Source organism: Mytilus edulis, chromosome 1 (genome assembly GCF_963676685.1).
Source record: "Mytilus edulis chromosome 1, xbMytEdul2.2, whole genome shotgun sequence".
Lineage (NCBI taxonomy): Eukaryota > Metazoa > Mollusca > Bivalvia > Mytilida > Mytilidae > Mytilus > Mytilus edulis.
In genome coordinates this window covers 87,943,811-87,968,090 of record NC_092344.1, presented here as the reverse complement: position 1 = coordinate 87,968,090, position 24,280 = coordinate 87,943,811, and the positions used below count along the sequence as shown (strand labels likewise).

General features: G+C 30.8%; 1 protein-coding gene across 1 annotated transcript; it reads left to right on the top strand.

The window, feature by feature from the left end:
* The first annotated feature begins 56 nt into the window (after window positions 1-56).
* Window positions 57-24,280, top strand: LOC139515507 (complex I assembly factor ACAD9, mitochondrial-like). Its single transcript, XM_071305086.1, has 18 exons — window positions 57-360; window positions 1,068-1,155; window positions 2,439-2,540; window positions 4,366-4,472; window positions 5,157-5,257; window positions 5,977-6,124; window positions 6,448-6,550; window positions 8,796-8,869; window positions 9,711-9,786; window positions 12,766-12,836; window positions 13,434-13,553; window positions 15,463-15,591; window positions 16,011-16,090; window positions 17,060-17,186; window positions 19,403-19,480; window positions 20,649-20,777; window positions 23,138-23,210; window positions 24,010-24,280. Exons 1-18 carry the CDS (start codon window positions 121-123, stop codon window positions 24,108-24,110), a joined length of 1,947 nt encoding a protein of 648 aa, XP_071161187.1. The 5' UTR covers window positions 57-120; the 3' UTR covers window positions 24,111-24,280.

Genomic DNA, 24,280 nt, shown 5'->3' with positions numbered 1-24,280 from the left:
AATATCCTGGTATAAATATAGTTTATTTCTATCCGTTATTCAAACCCTTTCGTCTGGTTCCCGGGTTGGTTTGAATACACAGAGGAACCAGTATAAAAATAGAAATTGAAACTAAGAAATATGTGGTCGAGAACAAGTTATACTCTACGGTATTTTTCAAAGGATAAACTGTTTTCTTCTAACAAGCACATTGTAAGGTTACAACGTAGAAAAGCTAGTAGCGGTTCTATTCAGAAAGCAGATCTAGACGATAAAGAAATAACTCAAACTAGTCAAAGTGGAGAGTATATCCAGAAAGCATTAAAACCTAAAACGAATGATCCATTTGTTAAAAATTTATTTCTTGGAAATTTTGATAAGGTAATTATGAAAAAAAGTATTAGCCGATGCAACAACTTTACATGATCTTCCAAATACTGCTATTTCCAATCAAATAGAAGAGAAAATGTTATTATAAAATATAAGTGGAGGTTACATAAGCACTATACAGCTTTTTGCCCACAATAATAATAATACATCTACATACAATGAACCTAATCGCTATTGTCGGCCATTACTCTGAGCTGTTACTGGATATCACACAGGTTTCCGTGAAATTTTGACATCAGAAATAGAATTTATCTGACGCCTCAATGGTAAAGTGATTGTTGTATGACGTCAGTAGTTCAAGCGAGACAGATTCTTGGGTCAGCCTGGAATAGCAATAATGTGTAATGTGTATGTAAAGACATAAAATCCTAAACATTTTAATATGAAAATATGATGATTTCAGATGTTCACTAGACCTGTGGGGTAATCACAATTCTGATGAGATTTTTACCATGGACTAGCGATTTTGTTGATTTTAATTTATTGCGTGTTATTGCCTAAAAGAAATGTGCTACAAAATAACTGTGTTCAATCAGCAACTATTGGGAAGGTTGTCAACATGGTCAACATTAACAGATAAAGTGTAAATATTTTGTACAGAAATTCAAACACCATTTCCTGTAAAATTATAAATTTTAAGTGACACAGACAAAAACAAAGTATTCGTATGTACAATGTAGATGCTTTGACATTTTCAGGATGCTCTGATATACCCTGAACTTACGAAAGAACAGTTAGATGATATAAACCAATTGGTGCAGCCTATAGAAAGATTTTTTGATGAAGGTAGTTATTCATTCTGTACAAGTTTAATATCCTTGGTCCATAATTATACAACCGCAAAAATACAAAAAAAACTGAGATTTAGTTTGAGGTTAGTTTTCCCGAATATGTAGGAATAAGGGGCCAAAAAAGGGACAAAAAGAAGCATTTTTCTAGTTTACAGACAATAACTTGTGTTTAAGTGTATGGATCTCTTTAAATTTTTACAAGAAAATTAAATACCACTAAAGGAAGGTTGTGATTGATCTTGGGGGTTATGGTCCCAATAGTTTAGGAATTAGGGGCCAAAAAGAGGGCCCAAAATAATATTTTTTGTAGTTTTCAAACAATAACTTATGTTTAAGTGTATGAATCTCTCTGAAATTAAACCACAAGTTACCATACCATGAAGAGATGGTTAGTATTGACTTTGAGGGGTTATGGCTCAAAATGTTTCGGATTTAGGGGCAAAAAAAGGGGAAAAAATAGGTATTTCTGTTCAATGGACAATTAAGACAATTTAAAAGCAGTGTAAGGGAGGTAATTCTAAAACATTTAACATACAATATTGGGTACATGTATGTTCTGGTTTACCTCCCTTACACTACTTGTATATTATGTATTAAGAAATGTCAGGTCTTGGACTAATTGCAAAAAAAGGGGGCTGGTAGTTGTTTTTAATTTTTTTTTCAAATTTCTAAAATTCCAAATTTTTGAAAAGTTAAAAGAAGAAATCTTTAATTGCACAATATTGCGCAATAGATTTGTAAGATCTTGACATTTGTTTTGTGTCAGAAACTCATATTATGTCAAAAATTTGATCGCAATCCAAATTCAGAGCTGTATCAAGCTTGAATGTTGTGTCCATACTTGCCCCAACTGTTCAGGGATCGACTTCTGCATTCGTATAAAGCTGTGCCCTGATGAGCACCTGGTTCTATCTTATTTTAGTCTTTGAGGTTCATAAGATAGATAATAATAATAAATTGTAGTCATGATATTTAAAAAAATTAAATGTCTCTATCTAATAAAAAAGAAAGAAAGTTAGTTTATTTTTCCTGTCAACATACTGCTCTTTCTATGCATGTTTTGACCTCCCAAAACTTAAAAATTTAACAATGTTAAGGGGGTTGTAAAAATAGTACTTGTGGAAGTAAATTTTGGGAAAAGATCAAACTTTGAAAATTAAATCCAAGTCTTCCAAAATTTTCTATACAAGTAAATATTACTAACACTTTCAAGCAAATGAAGATGACTTGTATAATTTCCCTGGCTGACTGATAGAAAAGTTTTCAACTTTGTTGTAGTTGATTCAAAGACAATAGATGAAAAAGCTAAAATTCCTGATGATGTTTTACAGCAGTTAAAAGATTTAGGGTTATTTGGTCAACAAATTCCTGAAGAATATGGTAAGTAACCTTTATTTAGATATAAGAACATGTGTTATGAGTGCCAATGAGACAACGATTTGTAAAAGTATTAATATGAACCATCATAGGTTAAATTACAGTCTTCAACACAAAGCGTATGCTACATGTATTATTAATAACATGTACATTTTCTCTATTGATCTCTATTGGTACGCAAATGTAAAATTGTGCTTTGAATTTAGTGCTGATTCAGAAATAAAATATTTGTTATGATACATGTAGTATGATATTTGTCTTTATTTATTCATTAAAATATGAAATATCCATATCCAATTTTTCATCTCTAATAAGACTTTATTTACAAAATATAACACATAAGTAAAAAAAAAAATACAATTTCAGAAAAAGAAGAGCAACTATAAAAAAGAATTATTTAAAAAATGGGACACCAAAAATAGAAAAAAATATTTGATGGTAGAATTGACATCAAAATAACAAATATCAACTAATTGCAATACAAACAAAACAATTAATTAAATTGCTTACACATGCCGGTGCAGTACGTTTGCACGCATTACCATTACATTTGCGGGCATTGCCAATACATTCGCGCACAAAAATCATTTTTGCACGCAGCTTTTGATTACATTTGCACACATTTTTTTGACAGGTAAACTACAGGTCATAATACTTGTTTATTTATTAATTTGTTCAATTATTTACAAGTATCAGTTACCCTTCCGTTAGTCTGAGTCTCCTAAAGCACCTATTTTGAAAAAAATCAATCAGTAAATTTTTAGAGAAAATACAGGTACAAAATGTAATAATACTCATATATTTATTAATTTGTTCAATTATTTACAAGTATCAGTACCCCTTCCATTAGTATAAGTCTCATAAAGTAGGGAAGAAAAGAGATAAAGCCGCATATTTTTTGCGATACAATTCAACAAGTCAAAGGTGTATGCAAAATTTTAAGAAAATCTGTGACATAGCCCATTTATTGTAACTTGACCTTAAGCTATAACGGAGTTTATACTTGGTTTTAGAAATCAATATGAGCAATATATAATTTGAATTAACAAACTTTTTTCAAAATTAATAATTGATAGACATATCTGTTATGAAAATACAAAAAAAATATAGTCATTTATGATTTAGTATAATTTTTATTGATATCTTTTCCTGAGATTACCTGTAAAATTAATGCACGCAAATGTAATCAAAAGCTGCGCAAACGTAAAACATTTTAATCCCCAAATGCGCGCAAACGTAGTGCGCCCACACATGCTCCCATTTCGCCTTAGTTAATTATTGTGTACCTGAAAATTTGTGCAAGGCAAACTGGGATTAATTTTATATAACTATTTTGACAGCTAAGGCGAAATGAGAATAAGCCATTAGAATAGTTGACCTGTAGTTACCTGTCAATGTCAGACCATAGTCATGCTTTGTTGATTTTTATTACTTTTACCTGCAATCAACAAGACATAAAATCCTCCCAGATGGGAGTTATAACTGGGATTTTTTTGGGAGAGAAATCTGAATTTCACAGTGTGACACTGTGTTACACCAAAATCAGTGTTGGGAGTATGATAATATGTCCTCTCTGTGTATACTGTATAGTCAAGTGAATTGGATTAAAATTTATCTTATTATGCTTTGCTATATTGGTTTTTAAGACGTGATAAAAGTTTCAAAGGATGTTGAAAACAAAAGGATCAGTTACTTCACTTGCAAGAAAAATTGTTAAACACATGAAAGGTTTTCTAGTATAAAGACTAAGAGCTATGTGGGTAATATTGAACAACTCAATGTTTGTACATATATTTTGCAGAAAACATATAGTTTTGAAACATTTTAGGTGGCCTAGGACTAAATGCTACAGAATTTGCCAGACTAGCAGAAATAACAGCACTTGATGGTTCTATATCAGTCACATTAGCAGCTCACCAGTCGATTGGCCTGAAAGTAAGACAATATTATAGAAGAAAGTTATATTCACAGTCCAGAAGTGGTCATGATGATAGGGGTATAGTATTGAGCTATTGCTTCATTTCTTCATTTCCATCATTTGGTATGCAACCCTATTTTGTAAGAGGCAGATAGATTTAAAATAATTTGATATTGAAATGTATTGTTTCAAGCTTCAAAATATAAAGGTTTTTGATAAGTTTTTTAGATTGACTTTTTTGATGTTTTTTTTTATTAATGGTAATTGGAAACACAGTACATGTACCATTACTTTTTCCTTATGTTTTTTTATCTAAAGCATCCTTTTTATGCATAATAAAATTAAGAAGTATTTTCAAAATTTAAGAACAAGCAAAGGTACATACGGAGACTGTGAGACTGGAAGGAAGTGCTTATCGTTTATAACAGCTAACCAGTCTACTTATACAGACATTCATTGTATGAATTAGTCAAAAGTCATTGTTATTTTCAAGTCCATAGGTGAATTTACATTTATGACATATCTAGTGACCAGCATCACCAACAAAATTATTTAGCTGATATTGATCTAGTTTTAGTATTAATCTTTAGTGGTCAAAAGTATGAATTTGTTTACTTTTTGGGTATTTTATTGATGTGAATTGAAAATCTAAGAAAGAACCATTTTCTATAATTTTGTAAATTTCAATTATATTTATTCAGGGAATACTGATTGCTGGGACTGAATCTCAAAAACAAAAATATCTACCAAAATTGGCAACAGGTGAACATGTGGCTGCTTTCTGTTTAACTGAACCTTCCAGGTAGGCGAACATGTGGCTACTTTCTGCTTAATTGAACCTTCCAGGTAGGATACACTTCCTTATTAGTAATCATTGGGAAATTTTAAAATGGTAATTAGAAATATAATGGTTTTAAACTTTAGATAAGCTGCATTTTAGCGCATATGGCTGATCCATTTTCATCAGTGGCATCAATTATATGTCTTGTCTTTAACTGTATGTAAATTTAAAAAAGAAAACTTCTCCTCTGAAACTTCAATGCCAACTGACTAATACCAAAGTTGGTCACAATAATTTATAGAGTATCTATTTTTAGATTTGTTACTCTCCTGTGTTTCTGTCGATTATAATGACTGTTGTTACTAAAAAAAAAAGGGAGAAATTGCTGGTCAACAATAAAGGTCTAGTCCACCACTATTAAAGACAGAGAAAATGTGACAGTTCGTAAAAGGCTCTGAATGTACACTCAGATGTGCTTATGCTTTGTGATTATTTAAGCCAATATATTATCAGAAGAATCCTGAAAAGGAATATCTACCTAAGTTGATGATTCTTGTTAAAATAAGATTTGTTAGATATTTTTACATGGCCTTGGCTGTTACTTTTAAATTTTATTCAGAGTTTTAGATATATTTAGTACCAGGAGCTAAGGGGAATTCCATACAGTTTCCTTTCATATTGTAATATGTTATAGATAAAAGAACATGACATATAGTTATCCCCCTTAAATCTATTTATAGTGGAAGTGATGCTGCCTCAATACAGACACGAGCAACATTATCAGAGGATGGTAAAACATTTCATTTGAATGGTGGTAAAATTTGGATATCTAATGGAGGAATAGCTGATGTGTTTACTGTGTTTGCAAAAACAGAAATAGAGAAAGATGTAAGCTTGGAAAGTAGTTGTAGAAATAGTAATGACTACAGTTAATCTGATTTTACAACTTTATTTGTCCTGATATTGAAAAACGTTGAAATTAGTTTTGTGTATAACTTGATAGATCTTTTTCTTGTCTTATTTACCTGAACATGCATTTGAGTATTGCACTTTGCCCATTAGTGTACTGTGCTGTTTTTTTTTCCTTTCTTGCTTAATGATGAGATAAGAATCCATTGACTTTTCATTAGAATATAAATCCAAATAAAACTTTTTGTTATTTTAACATTATGTGTTTTATTGTAAATTAATGTATTATTTATTCCACACAGGGAGAGAAAGTTGATAAAGTGACAGCCTTTATTGTTGAGAGAGAATTTGGTGGTGTGACCAATGGTAAACCAGAAGACAAGCTTGGAATCAGAGGTTCTAACAGTAAGTATGTGAAGACTCCTTCACGATTAACTGAGTCTACAAGCCTGAAGCTTAATTTTTTGAAAAATTTAGTTAGATTCTGTTTAGAGAAGAATTTTACAAGCCTGAAAGCAATTTTACAAGCCTGGGTAGTAGGACTTGTGGTGTAGCGTAATGATGATAAAAATGTCTCTATCACCTGATGCCATGTGATGTTTCTAGTCTTAAGATCATTATTTTAAGCTTTGTAACAAAGGAGGATGAAAATGATGACATTACAAAAAAGAATGATACTGCTCTTATTTAGACCAGGGTCTATATGAGGCACTATGATGTATACTTGTAGTGAAAGTCCTGTCAAACAGAGCCTCCTGCCTCCTTTAATTTTATTTTTGACCTTACAAGAACTTTTGGATACAGATTCCTGGGTTGTGGCTAATAACAAGATATACAGCACAGTTATGGTGACTTGAAAAACACCGGTATCACTCAGATTACAATTCTACCTTGACAGGTAAGTTTGTATTTAGCCTATAAAATACTTATTTAGCCTTGAGAATTGAAAGGTCAGTTTATCCCATTCATACAATAGAAGTTTACCTATAAGGGTCTGAATGGGGTTTACAGAATAGAGAATAAATGTAATAGCAACAAAAAATAGAGAATAGAGAAAATGAACAACAAAATAAAGAATAGAGAATAATGCGGTGCAAAAGTATAAAGAATAAATGTGCAAAATAAAAAGGAAACTTAGGTAACTGTAATGCAATACCGATAATATAATGATCAATGTGCATAATTGATAAATAATCTTGTAACAGAAAGACTATATAGTAAAATCATGTTCATGAGAATTTGCTTTACAGAATGAGAGTTATTTTTAAGGCTAATATTAAAAGAAAAATGCCCTAACAGTTTAAAGAATACAGATAGAGAAAATGAACAACAAAATAAAGAATAGAGAATAATGCGGTGCAAAAGTATAAAGAATAAATGTGCAAAATAAAAAGGAAACTTAGGTAACTGTAATGCAATACCGATAATATAATGATCAATGTGCATAATTGATAAATAATCTTGTAACAGAAAGACTATATAGTAAAATCATGTTCATGAGAATTTGCTTTACAGAATGAGAGTTATTTTTAAGGCTAATATTAAAAGAAAAATGCCCTAACAGTTTAAAGAATACAGATATTAAAAAACCCATGCAGGTCCTCATGTCATTCACATTGTCAAAATATAGGACACATCTAGTCAAACTGGTTTTAAACTAGACATTTAGTCAAACTGGTTTGGTATAACTGACTGTTTCTTGCCCTAGATATCTATTTCACAGTGACCTTATGTGTTTGTGCTAAGAGTACATTGTACTGTCAAATTCATTGATTTACTGTTGGGACATGACCTACATTGTAAACATGCAAAATAGTGGCTTGAGATTTCAACTGATATTAGTATAATAAATTTAAATTTGGAATATTATATCCTGGTTGATGATGTTTTTTTTTGGGACCAAGATGTTTTCTTCATTCTTGTTCACATTATGATTATTTTAACCTTCAACATTGTTCAATGCAAATTTAAAGATAGACAAAATTTCAGCTCTCATTTAAAATATTTTGCAACTTAATAATAATCTGTCAGATTTGGAGTAAACAAAAAACAAGACCACCCTGCAAGCATAATCTATTTCTATAACAGTCAAGCAGATAGTTTTTTTTTATATCTGAAAAAAAAAATACCATGTAAAGAAATATTCAATTAAAAGGCCTAAAATAACCCCTAAAATTCAACATTAACAGATTTTTAACAATTAAATCAAGATGCACAAAGTTTTAAGTATTGGTCAGAATATAGGGTTCTTTAGTACTTTAACAATATCACAATAACAATAAAGTGACCTTGATTTTGGACAAGGTAAATGGCATGAAGCCAAATTTATCAACCTCTATTGTATGAATGGGAAACTGACCTTTCAATTCTCAAGGCTAAATAAGTATTTTATAGGCTAAATACAAACTTACTTGTCAAGGTAGAATTGTAATCTGAGTGATACCGGTGTTATTCACGTCACCATAAGTCTTCAGCAAAACTTTTTTATGAACAAAGATGAATTTCAAATAACTATTTTCCTAAAAAAATGTTTACCTCAATAAGATTATAGGATACTCTCTTGTAAAAATTTGTATCCTTATATATATTCTTGGTGTTGATACAAAGATAACTTCAAAATTAGAAAAAAACAATTATTTTTATATTTAAGCTTGTGAAGTTCATTTTGACAACACTCCTGTACCTATAGAAAATGTCATAGGTGAAGTTGGAGGAGGATTTAAGGTAAGAATTTTTCAGGGGGTGGAGTTTTGAACAGTCGGCATGAAAGGTTGTCCTATCTAGGTCAAATATGTCAATTTCCAAATGCAACACAATACTGTCATAATAAATGAATAAGGAACTACATGTGCATCATTTAAGAGTTTGCTGGAAGTGTTTTGAGTTTATGAAATATATTAAATGCATACCAATTTGATAAAATTCATTATTGTACAGTAGTCAATATACGCATGTGCAAAAAAAATTATTGGATTTAGAGCATGGGTTTATTCACAAAGCAAAAGAAGCACGTCACATTAGAATTGCATTTAGGAGACAACTGTATCGCATTTTATTCTTGGCTTGAGTAAAACGTAGATTTTACTATCGCAAATTGAGATCATCTAGCTATGTAAATGGGTATTTGCATCTGTCACAGTAAAATCAAATTTTATAAAGGTTAAGCTTAAAAAACAATACAGTTATCTGCATGCTAATGCCACATATTAAGATAAACTCCATTTTGGAAAATATTTAGGCTTAAAAATGTTATAAAAAAAAATGTCTGTGAAACTGTTACATTGTCTTTGGCATCTTAACAATGTGATGTTGTAGCATAATCACTAGACATATTTATACTTTTTGTATACTTCTAAATGGTTTATATATTGACATTTAGAAGATTTTGTGGCACAAAATATAACTTTGTTAATTATTGAGAAATAACATACCAAAAATATTCAAAATCAAAATGGTGGCTTTCCTTAGTTACAGACTGGTGGAATCTTTTATCAATTTCCTATGAAAATTGTTGTTCTAAACACATTTCAATATAATTACCTTTATTTTCATTTCTATTTTGAAGGTTGCCATGAACATATTAAACAGTGGAAGATTTAGTATGGGAAGTTCTGGTGCAGGTGTTCTCAAGAAAATGATGGGTATGTTAAACAAAATAAAGGATAAAAACATGGTGAAGTGTTTTATAAAAAAATGCAGATAAAGTGCTTGTTCTTCCTATTTAAATAAAAAGCCAAAACCATTTATAGAAAAATGTCATTTTCAAATATTTACTTTTCTGACTCTAGAACTTTGTTAAATTTTTTATATTAAAGAAATGTAAGTAATACAAAACGGATTGGTTGTTTGTAATTTTTTGTCCAGTGGCAAATATTTTATGCATACATATGAGGAGGATAAAAAATAAGAAATTAAATGACAACCTAAACAAGAATAATAAATGCTGTTATTTGTACATGAGCTTTGTTATATAACTTTCATAATCAATAAACTAATTGAAACAGCTTTGAAACCATTAAGGTCAATTTAACACAAACTTGGACTGAATGATTCCTTGGACATTCCTTATAAAAATTTGTATTTTGTATCAAATGTAACCTCAATTGCTATGCAATTGATTATTATAACTTGGATGGAGTATTAATTTTGATAACAATGTTGAAAAAATAATAAGATTGACTAATATCAGTCAGGAGAAAAGCCTGAAGGTGCCTTCTTCCAAGACTTAAATCATTAACCTTATCTTCCCCCTTTTTGTCGAGCCTGCAACTTTTGTTGCTCAAAGCTCGACATAGGGATAGTGATCCGGTGGCGGCGGCTACTGCAGCGGCGTTAGCTAACTTCTTAAAAGCTTTATATTTTAAAAGGTGGAAGACCTGGATGCTTCATACTTTGTATATAGATGCCTCATGTTACGAAGTTTCCGTCAGTCACATGTCCAATGTCCTTGACCTCATTTTCATGGTTCAGTGACCACTTGAAAAAAAAAATTCAAATTTTTTGTAATGTTGAATTCTCTCCTATTATAAGTAATAGGATAACTATATTTGATAAGTGTGTACCTTGCAAGGTCCTCATGTCTGTCGGACAGTTTTCACCTGACCTCGACCTCATTTCAAGGATCAGTCAACAAGGTTAAGTTTTGGTGGTCAAGTCCATATCTCAGATACTATAAGCAATAGGGCTAGTATATTCGGTGTATGGAAGGACTGTAAGGTGTACATGTCCAACTGGCAGGTGTCATCTGACCTTGACCTCATTTTCATGGTTCAGTGGTTATAGTTAAATTTTTGTGTTTTGGTCTGTTGTTCTCATACTATATGCAATAGGTCTACTATATTTGTTGTATGGAATGATTGTAAGGTGTACATGTCTAGCGGGCAGATGTCATGTGACCTTGACCACATTTTCATGGTTCAGTGGTCAAAGTTAAGTTTTTGAGTTTTGGTCTTTTTATCTAATACTATATGCCATAGGTCAACTATATTTGGTGTATGAAAATATTTTATGATCTTTATGTCAGTCGCGCAGGTTTTATTTGACCGTGACAACATTTTCACAGTTCATTGCACAGTGTTAAGTTTTTGTGTTTTGGTCTATTTTTTCTTAAACTATAAGTAATAGGTCAACTATATATGTTGTATAGAAGCATTGTTAGCTGTACATGTCTGCCTGGTATGGTTCATCTGACCTAAACATCATTTTCAAGGTTCATTGGTCTTTGTTTAGTTATCTAGGTTAATGTTAAGTTTATGGTACATTTGTTATAAAGCTTAGCTTTATACTTAGGACTATCAACATAATTAGATGATTAGTATAGAAGGCGAGACATTTCAGTGTGTGCACTCTTGTATAAATGTTGTTATTGACACAAAAACATTCTCTAGAATTATGCCATTTTGCATTGTTATGTAAAAAAGTGAAAAGAAATTTTTCACATTTGGCACATTATTTAAGAATGCTTCAATCAGTTTACTTTTTGGCTTTTTCAAATTGGAAAAAAGTAAGGTTCTTTTTAATTTTTAAGTTTTAAAATTTTCATTCAGGACTTTTACTATCAGAAATAAAGCAATTTTTTACACTAGCTCATGCTTGGATCAATTGACTTGAGACATAACACTGTTGTTAGAGTAAGTAAATTTGGTTTGGATTTTTACATGACCGCAAAAAATATTTTTGAGATTGTATATTGGTAACACGTTGTTGTTGATGTCTTCAAAAGACATTTAGTTTTCGCACTATAACTTTTGTATAAGTAAATAGAAACCATGAAATTTAAACACAAGATTCATGACCACAAACATGACAAAAGGAAGGTTGGGATTGATTTTGGGAGTTTTGGTCCCAATAGTTTAGGAAATTTGGGGTTAAAAGGGTCCAAAATTTCATCAAAAATTGAATTATTGGGGTAACTGTGTATTTAGATTCTTAATTTTTGGTACTGTTTTGAAATTGGTCTACATTAAGGTCTAAAGGGTCCAAAATTAAACTTTGTTTGATTTCAACAATAATAGAATATATGGGGTTCTCTGATATGCTGAATCTAACCATGTATTTAGATTTTTGATATTTGGGCCCTGTTATCAAATTGGTCCACATGAGATCTAAATGGTCCAAAATTGAACTTTATTTGATTTCATCATAAATTGAATTCTTGGGGTTCCTTCATATGCTGAATCTAACCAAGTATTTTTATTTTAGATGTTGGACCATAAAAGGTAAATGTCCAATTTAAAAAAATTTAAGTTCTTAGACCACATTCATTCTGTGTCAGAAACCTTTGCTGTGTCAACTATTTAATCACAATCCAAATTCAGAGCTGTATCAAGCTTGAATGTTGTGTCCATACTTGCCCAAACTGTTAAGGGTTCGACCTCTGCAGTCCTATCAAGCTGCGCCCTGGGGAGCATTTTATTTGATTTTTGTAACCAAGTTTTGTTAACCTCAAATTTTATGACAGGTTTTCTGCATGGCCATTATTACTGAATTTTGATTTAAAACCTTCTCAAATAATCAATTTAGTTCTTATAGCAATATTTCAATAGGTATATATAATGCGTTCTTGTTCCAGCTGTTTTAAATTGTACTTAATTTTAATCCTCATCTTATTATGATTTTAGGACTGGTAGCTGAGCATGCTACAACAAGAGCACAGTTTGGACAATATCTGTCAGAATTTCCACTTATAAAGGTTAGTCTCTTTAGAACACATTTGCAACAATCTCTCTTATAATTCCATTAAAGAAGAGTAAGTATCTATTGAAAAAAATCTGCAATATCTCTCAGAATTATTTTGGGGTTTTTCCAGATGATGAACCCAGTACTCCTAAATTTTGTTTAATTCAACAAAAAACAGTTGAATTTCATTTTTATTGATTTTTATGCCCCATTTTAGGCATTATGTGTTCTGGTCTGTGCGTCTGTCCCACTTCAGGTTAAAGTATTTGGTGAGTAGTTTTTAATGAAATTGAAGTCCATTCAACTTGAAACTTAGTACACTTGTTCCTTATGAGTTTTGATATGATCTTTCTAATTTTAATGCCAAATTAGAGATTTTACCCCATTTTCACGGTCCACTGAATATATAAAACGATAGTGCAGATTATTTGAAAGAACATTAATTAGATGATAAAAACAAATTTACTAGTAAGGGCAGCCTCTGTTGTTCAATTCTTTGGATTTGTACATATATACATTGACATACCGAATGGGATTTAAAACTGGACAGGACTAAAGACTTAAAACATATCAACAAAGATGATTTTATTGTGTTTCGTTACTTTTTTAGGAAAAATTTGCACGGTTAGCTATAACAACATATGTAATGGAGAGTATGGCATATTTAACGGCAGGAACTTTAGATGCATATGAACAACCAGATTTATCATTAGAGGCTGCTATTGTTAAGGTTAGTTTAGGCAATATAGAGTTGAATCTGAAAAGACATTTTAAAAATGCAATAAGTTGAATAACTGTGTCCCTTAATTGTAGGATGTAACACATTGTTAGCATTGTTTATCATCTGCGTCCATGTACAGATCCATGTTATCCTTTAATTATGTCATATCTCTTTGAATACTACCTAACAGCCAATCATGCACACATTCTTTAACGGGAATGTAAGTTGTGCACCTGCTATTTTAATTACTGATCTGAGTGATTTTAGATTTTTTTTTAGAGTGAAAATTATTTCTGATTGCAAGACAAAGTTGTAATTCCCAAAAACGTCAACTTGTTAAACTGTCTGCTATATATAGAAAAGTTTGTCTGTGAACAATATTTATTTGTGTAATTGGCTGGGCAAATATGAAGTTCAATCAGTTTGACTTACAAAAAATAGTTTGACACAAAGGGAGATAAAACCAGTTTGACTCAAAGGGAGATAATAACCAGTTTAAATTACAAAAAAATAGTGTGACACAAAGGAAGATAATAACCAGTTCGAATTACAAAAAAATAGTTTGACTCAAAGGGAGATAATAACCAGTTTGGCTCAAAGGGAGATAATAACCAGTTTAGATTACAAAAAAATAGGGTGACACAAAGGGAGATAATAACCAGTTCGAATTACAAAAAAATAGTTTGACTCAAAGGGAGATAATATGGGGATGAAGTCCCCTATTACAGTAGAACTAATGAACTCAAAATCATTCAATTTTTTTTTGTTGCGTTTTTGAATTTCCAGATCGACGCAGAAATCTACTTCCGTTTCCGGTCTTGTTTACATGAGACTTTGAGTAAAATGTATATTTATCAGTCTGAGAAAGGAACTAATACTAATTCATTTAAAAAAAAATGTTTGTTATTAAAAAAACGTTACCTGATGACAGCGTTTCTTTGTTTACATTGAATATGACGTCATAACTTAAATAACGTCACAACTAAAATCCCTAACAACAGAACCAAAATCGGAAACATTACGGTATTTCCGTTTTTTTCTTTTTAACATTGTTGATTTAAAAAAAAAATCATAGACTTCGTCCCCATTCACAGGTAATTCCTGCCTCATATTAACCAGTTTGACTCAAAGGGAGATAATAACCAGTTTGACTCAAAGGGAGAACCAGTTTGAATTACAAAAAAAATAGTTTGACACAAAGGGAGATAATAACCAGTTTGACTCAAAGGGAGATAATAACCAGTTTGAATTACAAAAAAAATAGTTTGACACAAAGGGAGATAATAACCAGTTTGACTCAAAGGGAGATTACAACCAGCTTCCAGTTTGACTTTACAAAAAATTGTTTGACACAAAAGGGAGATAACTAAAAATAAATGACAACTATCAAAAACAATCCAGGACATTGACCACCTCTGCATACTGTATACTAATCTTTTATATGCAACTACATGAAAATGGCTTTACAGAAATCCACAAACATGCTATTTTATTTTTTATAATGATATTTTGAGAGGATTTATGATACCAAGAATTCAGAAATGGCAGTCAAACCACATTGCATTTAAAAGACCTGTTCATTTTAAATCTTTTGATAATTATAATTTATATTTATACATTTCTCTATTAAAGACATTGTAGGGTTATAGTCTTTCACTAAAACTAAAATTCACAAGAAATCTTTCATGCATATATATGAAGATTGTATGCAGATAACCTCTATAACTTTTTAAAGTATTCACCTTAAAAGTCTGTTTCTTGACGATTGCAAGTAGACTTTTGCACCCATTGCTTTTGTAAACTTTGTTTACCTCTGTTCAAAATGTGGACATATCACATTACTCCAAAGAAGAGCTTTAAGTTTATCAGTAAATTTTATTTTATTTTTAACTCTAATATAAACTTTTATCTCATTTAGATTTTCAGTTCAGAGGGTTGTTGGGTATGTGCCAATGAATGTTTACAAATATTAGGAGGTTTAGGATATATGAAGGATTATCCATATGAACGCTTATTAAGGGATGGACGAATCCTTATGATATTTGAGGTAAGATACAAATTATCTAATCCATTGCTTTAAATATAGAGTATATATTGTGAAGATTTTAAGATAAAAACATTTAAGGGCTAAAAATATTCAAATCATGTTAATAGTTATTTTAGTTAGATAACATAAATTACATAAAAAATGTACAATTCTAAAACTTTGTTTTATGAACTGGGCCTTATATGGCAAGATGATTTTTTTGTACACAATAAGAATAGTTTTTTTGTGTCATGATTTGAAAAAAAAAAATTGTTCATTGAATGAAACTTTCACAGTTATAAAAATTGTATCCGAGATTTATGACTTGCTTAAAGGAATATTATCCTCTTCTTCCATGTTCAAATGGATATAATCATAGTTATTTACTTATTTTAATTTTGCAATAATAAAATAATTCAACATTGTATTCCTTTTTTCAGGGAACAAATGAAATTCTACGAATGTTTGTTGCACTACAAGGCTGTCAGCATGCAGGAAAACAGCTGAAAGATCTAGTCAAGTATTTGTTTTTATTATATGATTTATTTGTTAGAATGTTGCCCTTTTTGTCTGATAATTTTACTCTTTCTTGTAATATGCAAATAAAAAAATTTGAACATGTAAGATCTACATAGTAAATTCAATATAATTATATGTACACTTAATTTAAGGATTTTATGTTTGTGTACCATTGTCTATCTTTCCTTCAATATGTATGTATGTCTAACCATTTGACCATATGTTGCACAATATCTAGATAATATTTTAATCAAATTTGATCAAACTTGTATGGAATATTTCAATTGATGGAGAAAAAAATTGTTGCACACTAACTTCAGTATGCTTGGATCAATTTGATTCAAACTTTTTTAAAACTTTTCTGAATTGCCAAATATAGTTCTTTTAAATGATAACAAATTCAGATTTTTTATTCAAGAGAGTTTAACACAAGTTTGTGTCAACTGGCTGCAAAAGGGCCAGTGTTAACATTTACCATCACTTATAAGCATCCATTGTCTGTGGTCATCCTTGAGCTTTTACTAAAAGTTTCTCCTCTGAAACTGCAATCAAATTGAACAAACGTAAATACAATGTACCAATCATGCTCAGGATGTTTAAATTAAAAAATATATCTGATAATCTGTTGGCCAACCAAACTGGCTCCAAGGCTAAAAATAGAACATATGGGTAAAATGCAAATATTTTTTCTTATTTTTCAGGTCTAGTTTTAGGAAATATCATTAAATAAAAAAAATGTATTTCCTCATTGAAACTATCATGAGATGCAATGAACAACACACAAAATAAATATTTCTATGATCAACTTTACTTTTACACATTGGGACTTTGATGAAGTGTTGTCTTATTGGCACTCATACCACATATTCTTGATTCTATTGAGTGAACTTTTCATATTTTGTACACATCAATGTAATTACATGTTTTTATCTTTCATCATTAGACTAGTTTTTGTGTATATTTGTTGCAGGAAATTAAGAAATCCATTAGCCAACCCTGGATTATTTTTTGGGACCCTGAAAAAGAGAATGATGTCAGATCCACTGAAGCCAGCATTAAAATTACATTTGGATGAAGAAGTGCACCCTAGTCTTAAGGTGTGTTTCATTTTTAGCTCACCTGGCCCGAAGGGCCAAGTGATCTTTTCTCACCTCTTGGCGTCCGTCGTCTGTCATTGTTAACTTTTACAAAAATCTTCTCCTATGAAACTACTGGGACAAATTCAACCAAACTTGGCTACAATCATCATTGGGGTATCTAGTTTAAAAAATGTGTCCAATGACCTGGCCAACCAACCAAGATGGCCGTCATAGCTAAAAATAGAACATAGGGGCAAAATGTAGATTTTGGCTTATATCTCTGAAACCAAAGCATTTAGAGCAAATCTGACAGGGGTAAAATTGTTTATCAGGTCAATTTCTATCTGCCCTGAAATTTTCAGATGAATCAGAGAACCCGTTGTTGGGTTGCTGCCCCTAAATTGGTAATTTTTAGGAAATTTTGCCGTTTTTGGTAATTATCTTGAATATTATTATAGATAGTGATAAACTGTAGACAGCAATAATGTTCATCAAAGTAAGATCTACAAATAAGTCAACAAGACCAAAATGGTCAGTTGACCCCTTAAGGAGTAATTGCCCTTTAAAGTCAATTTTTAACAATTTTTGGGATTTTTTTTGTAATTTTCTCCTCTGAAGCTACTCAGACAAATTTAACCAAACTTGTCTTCAATTATCATTAGGGTATCTATTTTAAAAAATGCCCTGCCTGTGAACCAAGATGGCCAACATGGCTAAAAATGGTACATAGGGTGAAATGCAGTTTTTGGCTCATATCTCTGAAACCAAAGTATTTTGAGAAAATCTGCTGTGGATAAAATTGTTCATTAGGTCAAGATCTATCTGTCCTGAAATCTTCAGACCAATCAGGCAACTTGTTGTTGAGCTGTTGCCCCTGAATTGGTAATTTTAAGAAAATTTTGCAGCTTTTGGTTATAATCTGATATAATATTATTATAGATAGAGATAAACTGTAAATAGCAATAATGTGCAGCAAAGTAAGAGCTACAAATAAGTCAACTTGACCAAAGTGGTCAATTGACCCCTTAAGGAGTTATTGTCCTTTAGAGTCAATTTTTAACAATTTTCATAAATTTTGTAAACTTTTGTAAATTTTTACAAAATATTTTCCACTGTCACTTCTGGGCCAATTTCAGTATAGCTAGAGATAATTGTAAGCAGCAAGATTGTTAAATAAAGTAAGATCTACAAACACATCACCAACCAAAACACAATTTTGTCATGAATCCATCTGTGTCCTTTGTTTAATATGCACATAGACCAAGGTGAACGACATAGGCTCTTTAGAGCCTCTAGTTTTATGTGACATCTAATTATAATGACATCAAAGATTAAGGATATGTTTGATTTTTATGCTTTATCTTGCATTTTTGTGGTGTGGATAAATGTGGCGGGATGCCAAACTAGTCTAAGTACAAAAATTTGGATTCTTTTTCTGCTCAGATAAATTTTCTGTGTTTTAATGATTAGTCAATTTGTTTAGTGAAAGATAGTGGTGGACTTGTTGAGGTTCAAAACATCAATTTTTAGATGTATTTAGCATTATTCTCATGTTTTCCAATTGACTTAGATGATTAAATTAGAAATCTGAGTGAAAAAGTGCCATTTTCCTTACTTTTTACTATTTTTTTAAGTGCTATTTGTGTGAAATCAAATTAAGAAGTAAGCCCATTGAATTTGTAGTCTGGTCATATGACATTTTAAAGTAACAACAATTTATGCTATAACGGAATAGATGAATGTTTTCAATTTATTGATTTAGTTGACTCAAATTTGTACATTATGTAATTAAAAACAATGAAAATCATTAAGAAAATATTTTTCTTTATTTTGCTAGTTGATAAATGATAATTTGTTTTCCTTTTTATATGACCACAAAAATTAAAAAACATTTTGTAGTATATTGGTATCATGTCGTTGTCGGCCTTGTAGTCATAACATCTGGTTAATTATGTTTTCAGCTGCTATGCGATTGTACTAGATATACTTAGTTGGTACATTTTTAGGGGCAAGTTGAAAATATTGTTGATTATTTAGGGAATCACTGAAGCATGACTGCAGCAGCCCTATTGGTATAATAAAATAAAAAATCACAAACCAGACAAAAGCATGCACATAAAAACAAAATTATAAATAATATTGACTGATATATGTTTTTTCTTATATTAAGAATGTAATGTTTATATTACATATAGATATTAAGCTTTGTGTAATGTTTTATTGTGATGTTGTAGACAGCTGCACAGTCGTTAGAGACAGGCACCTTTATATTCCAGACAGCAGTAGAAAGAGTATTAGAGAGATATGGGAATGTAAGTAAAATGTGGAATACCTTTGTTAAGGATGTTCGCTTGTCATGTCTTGTAATTTTTGTCAGATATTCGGAATCCATTGGTTTTATCCATTTTGATGCCTTAAATATTTTGCTCATTGACGCCCATTTTTCTCTTAATAAATCTTTTACATTTATAATTATAAGCCATCTGATAAATTCTTATAAAATCCGTGTTATTTTTAATAGTTTTTGAGCACTTAAAGTTGTCAATGATAAAGCTATGAAAAATCAAGAGATAACATTTTCCCGCCAAAATTTCAGTGGCTAATATCTCAAAAACGAGCACATTGACCTATAATTTTTTTGGCTCTTTTAGTTCCTTTAGTTATTCCCTATCAATATATACTAGTGTTATGAAAAGCTTAATATTTTGTAACTGAGTAGCGAACCTCCTTAAAGAAATCGTAGGAATCAAATTTTTGCAAATGTATTGCAAATGATAGAATAGTAAAATTACACATAGCAGTCAAATATAGGGTTCAGATACAAGTTTTGAAACACTTTCATAAATCTGTCTTGTGAATCAAATCTTATTCCTCTGCTATTTGATTGTTGTACCGAAAAAGTAACCTAAAACTGACTATTCCATTTCTGGAATTCATATGAGGTTTTGTTTATCTAATCTCACCTTTACAAATTATAATTAAAAAACTATGTCACATCTTATTTTGTATAAATCAGAAAAACAAAGCTACAAAGCAATGATTTAATAAACCCATTCTATGCAGCTAATCAATAATCCTCAGTAGTGAGTAACTTAAGCTTGTTTGATATAAGTTTATCACTCTTAGAGACTTTTGAATCCATGGAGCCAATATGACCCTTTTCATACCTTCTCCTAAATTTTAAGATCTATCTATGTACTGTGGATTCATTATTATTTGTAGGATACCAGTTTTTGTAGGTTTCATTGGTACAGGTGAACAACATTTAAATGTTTAACAAATGCAAATTTTTATATAGGCTCCTTTGCAGACTTGGCAAAACCACGAAATGGAATATCCCAGAAAATTTCAAGTTTTCCCTAATCCTTGAAAATCGGTATTCATGAAAATAAATGAATACACAATAACCTGCTTAATGAACTCATCATATATTTGCAAAGGGCTAATATAATAATAGTTATAATGTATTTATCTTTACAGAAAGTAGTACATGAACAACTAGACCTTAAAAGATTAGCCAACATTGTGATAGATTTATATGCCATGACATCATGTATAGCCAGAACTAGTCGATCTCTTTCTATAGGATTACGTAACTCTGATCATGAGGTAAATATTTTAATGGGGAGACAACCCAGACTAAAACAACTTTGTTTTGTGTGTAGCAAATTGCTACAAAGTCTATATAAACCTAGTATGAGTGTATTTTCTTGACTTTGAAGTTCAAATTCTGAACACTATTAACCCTTTTGTCGAAAAAAATCCAGGATAATTTTTTTTTTTATTTAAACATTTACAAGACTATATCTATGCTGTAAGTGAATAAACTACAGGCAAGTTCTTATTAATATTTAATATGAAGATCTCCAACTTGTGGCACAATAGCTATGGAAGCCATCGTTTCAAGTTGCTTCTGTCAGGGTGAATATCAGAGAAAGTGTTAAGGGTATTTTATTTTATCACAAAAAATATTTTTCACAAACTTTCACAGAATCTTAGAAAGTAAGGCTAGATGAGAAGTGTAAGCTTCTGACAGATAAGTCTGTTTAAACAGTAAGAGGACACTTTAAGTATATAAGCATCAATGTATTCAAAGCTATTTGAAAAAAAGTATAGAGTGGGGCACACATATTTGCCTGGGACACAATTTTTGCCGTTTTATGATTTTGAGGTGTAAAAACTTCAAAGGATGGCTGAAATGGAAGAAATATGCCGGTAAATCATATTTTTATAACAAATATGATTATTATTTAACTTGAGACAAAATTGCGACACCTACCGAAAAGGACCGAAAAACGGACAACGATTTTCAGCATATTTCCTGAATAAAAAACGATTTCAAAGAAGTCTTTCTAAGTGATTCTTTGACTGAATGCCCATAAAGTTCAGTTCTTTACACCTTTGAATTGTCTTGTATTCATCTATAATGAAATTGATTTGATAAATAGTGTTTAAAGCTGCAATTATTTGGTTTTAAATAGATGTGTAAAAACGGCGAATATGTGTCCCCCATTGACAAAACATCAGGAAATTTCAAACACCCTTTAATCTAACTTTTCAGATGATTATTTTCAAACAAACACGTTTTCAAGCTTAAAAATATTTTGCATTTGAAGTTATCTTCATATAGAAATATCAATATACTTTAAAAACATTTAGACCTGAACATAAACTTTAGAAAACATGGAAAGATGTGGCGAAAATGAGCACCCCACTCTACCTTGTTTTGAAGATAAATTGTAAAGTTTTGATGTTATTCATATTTGAATACCTAGTAAACAAAAAATTTAAATTATCTTTTTTGTGATGTATCATTGAACTTTTTTATGCCCCGTCTACGATAGTAGTAGGGGCATTATGTTTTCTGGTCTGTGCGTCCGTTCGTCCGTCTGTTCGTTCGTCTGTTCGTTCGTCCGTTCGTCCGTCTGTCCCATGTCAGGTTAAAGTTTTTGGTCGAGGTAGTTTATGATGAAGTTGAAGTCCAATCAACTTGAAACTTAGTATACATGTGCCCTATGATATGATCTTTCTAATTTAAATGCGAAATTAGAGTTTTGACCCCAATTTTACGGTTCACTGAACATAGAAAATGATAGTGCAAATTTCAGGTTAAAGTTTTTGGCTTCAGGTTAAAGTTTTTGGTCAAGGTAGTTTTTGATGAAGTTGAAGTCCAATCAACTTGAAACTTAGTATACATGTGCCCTATGATATGATCTTTCTAATTTAAATGCCAAATTAGAGTTTTGACCCCAATTTTACGGTTCACTGAACATAGAAAATGATAGTGCAAATTTCAGGTTAAAGTTTTTGGCTTCAGGTTAAAGTTTTTGGTCAAGGTAGTTTTTGATGAAGTTGAAGTCCAATCAACTTGAAACTTAGTATACATGTGCCCTATGATATGATCTTTCTAATTTAAATGCCAAATTAGAGTTTTGACCCCAATTTTACGGTTCACTGAACATAGAAAATTATAGTGCAAATTTCAGGTTAAAGTTTTTGGCTTCAGGTTAAAGTTTTTGGTCAAGGTAGTTTTTGATGAAGTTGAAGTCCAATCAACTTGAAACTTAGTATACATGTGCCCTATGATATGATCTTTCTAATTTAAATGCCAAATTAGAGTTTTGACCCCAATTTTACGGTTCACTGAACATAGAAAATGATAGTGCAAATTTCAGGTTAAAGTTTTTGGTCAAGGTAGTTTTTGATAAAGTAGAAGTCCAATCAACTTGAAACTTAGTATACATGTTCCCTTTGATAAGATCATTCTAATTTTAATGCCAAATTAGAGAATTTATTCCAATTTCACAGTCCTTTAAACATAGAAAATGATAGTGCGAGTGGGGCATCCGTGTACTGTGGACACATTCTTGTTTAGTTTTAGATTTTGATTAATCTATTAGTTTCAGTACTACTTTTCTCAATCTAAGGTTCACACAGTATAAAATGCCAATATTTCTGTCTCTTTGTAGTTGTTGATAACAAATACATTTTGTTATGAGGCAGATTTAAGAATAAAACATGAAATGCAGCAGTTATTGAAAGGTAGCTATTATTTCTATTTAGTTTTTGTCGCACCTGTGACAAATGTCAGACAATGTATGTACCTATGCTTTGGAATGTTAGGATGAACTTATTTCTTAAAGCATATTTCATAAGATAGAACTGGATAATTCATATCAAGGATACATATGCCTTTTGAAGTATGAAGATTTTATCTTGCATATAGTAGTTGCATAATTAGTCTTTTTTATTGTTCAATGACTGCATACAATACTTTTTTATAACTCCAAATTTAATCAAGTGATGAGTTAGAACTCAGCTATTTTTTCATCGAAATTGTCAGAAAATCGTCAGTACCGTACTTAATGGCTATGATTTGATATCATTTCCAACAGCAAAACATTTTTTTTATTCAAGAATAAAAGGTATTGAACAGCGGTATAATAGTTTAATTTAAACATATTTATTTACAGTGGATTAGGAATAATCCCTTTCCACTTTGCGGTGTGAGTGCTGCCTTATAGCGGCATTAGCATACTCTTTTTTCGAAATCTACAAGGGTGTCTTTTATGTGCAAGAGATATGGCTCTCTCTAAACATGGGTCAGCCATTTATCATCCCCCTTCTGACGGACTATCATCGTTTTTAAGACCATACTCGCAAATGGTGTGAAGAGAGAGACGAAAATTTAGTCCTGAAATTTTCTCCCAGGATTGGGGATTGAACCAGGAACCTTTTAGTTATTACTACTATTGAGCGGTATACTACTATTTATTGCCTTTATTGCTCACATATTTACCAGGCCAACTATTTACAATACCATACTTTTCTTGTATTTTAGGTAAAACAGAAAATACAGATGAAACTATACATAAAATAGCAGATTTAGTTTTCAAAAACAAAGGATATGCAGCCTCACATCCATTGGACAGAAATTGGTAGAATCAGAGACTGTAAAGAAGATTATATTCTTTCTTTAGCTGATTACGAAGGAGATAAATATGAATTATTATATCATGCCAGAGACATAAGTTCATATTATTTAACTCAGGAACTGTGATAATATTATTTTTTATTTCATGTATTTGTGAAATTATAATTATTATGATCAA

Excerpts from the sequence above, each read along its gene's own strand:
- LOC139515507 (XM_071305086.1), top strand. The coding sequence starts at position 121 with ATGTGGTCGAGAACAAGTTATACTCTACGGTATTTTTCAAAGGATAAA. Across the intron at positions 5,258-5,976 it reads TGTTTAACTGAACCTTCCAG|TGGAAGTGATGCTGCCTCAA; the intron begins GTAGGCGAACAT and ends ATCTATTTATAG. Across the intron at positions 9,787-12,765 it reads TGTTCTCAAGAAAATGATGG|GACTGGTAGCTGAGCATGCT; the intron begins GTATGTTAAACA and ends TTATGATTTTAG.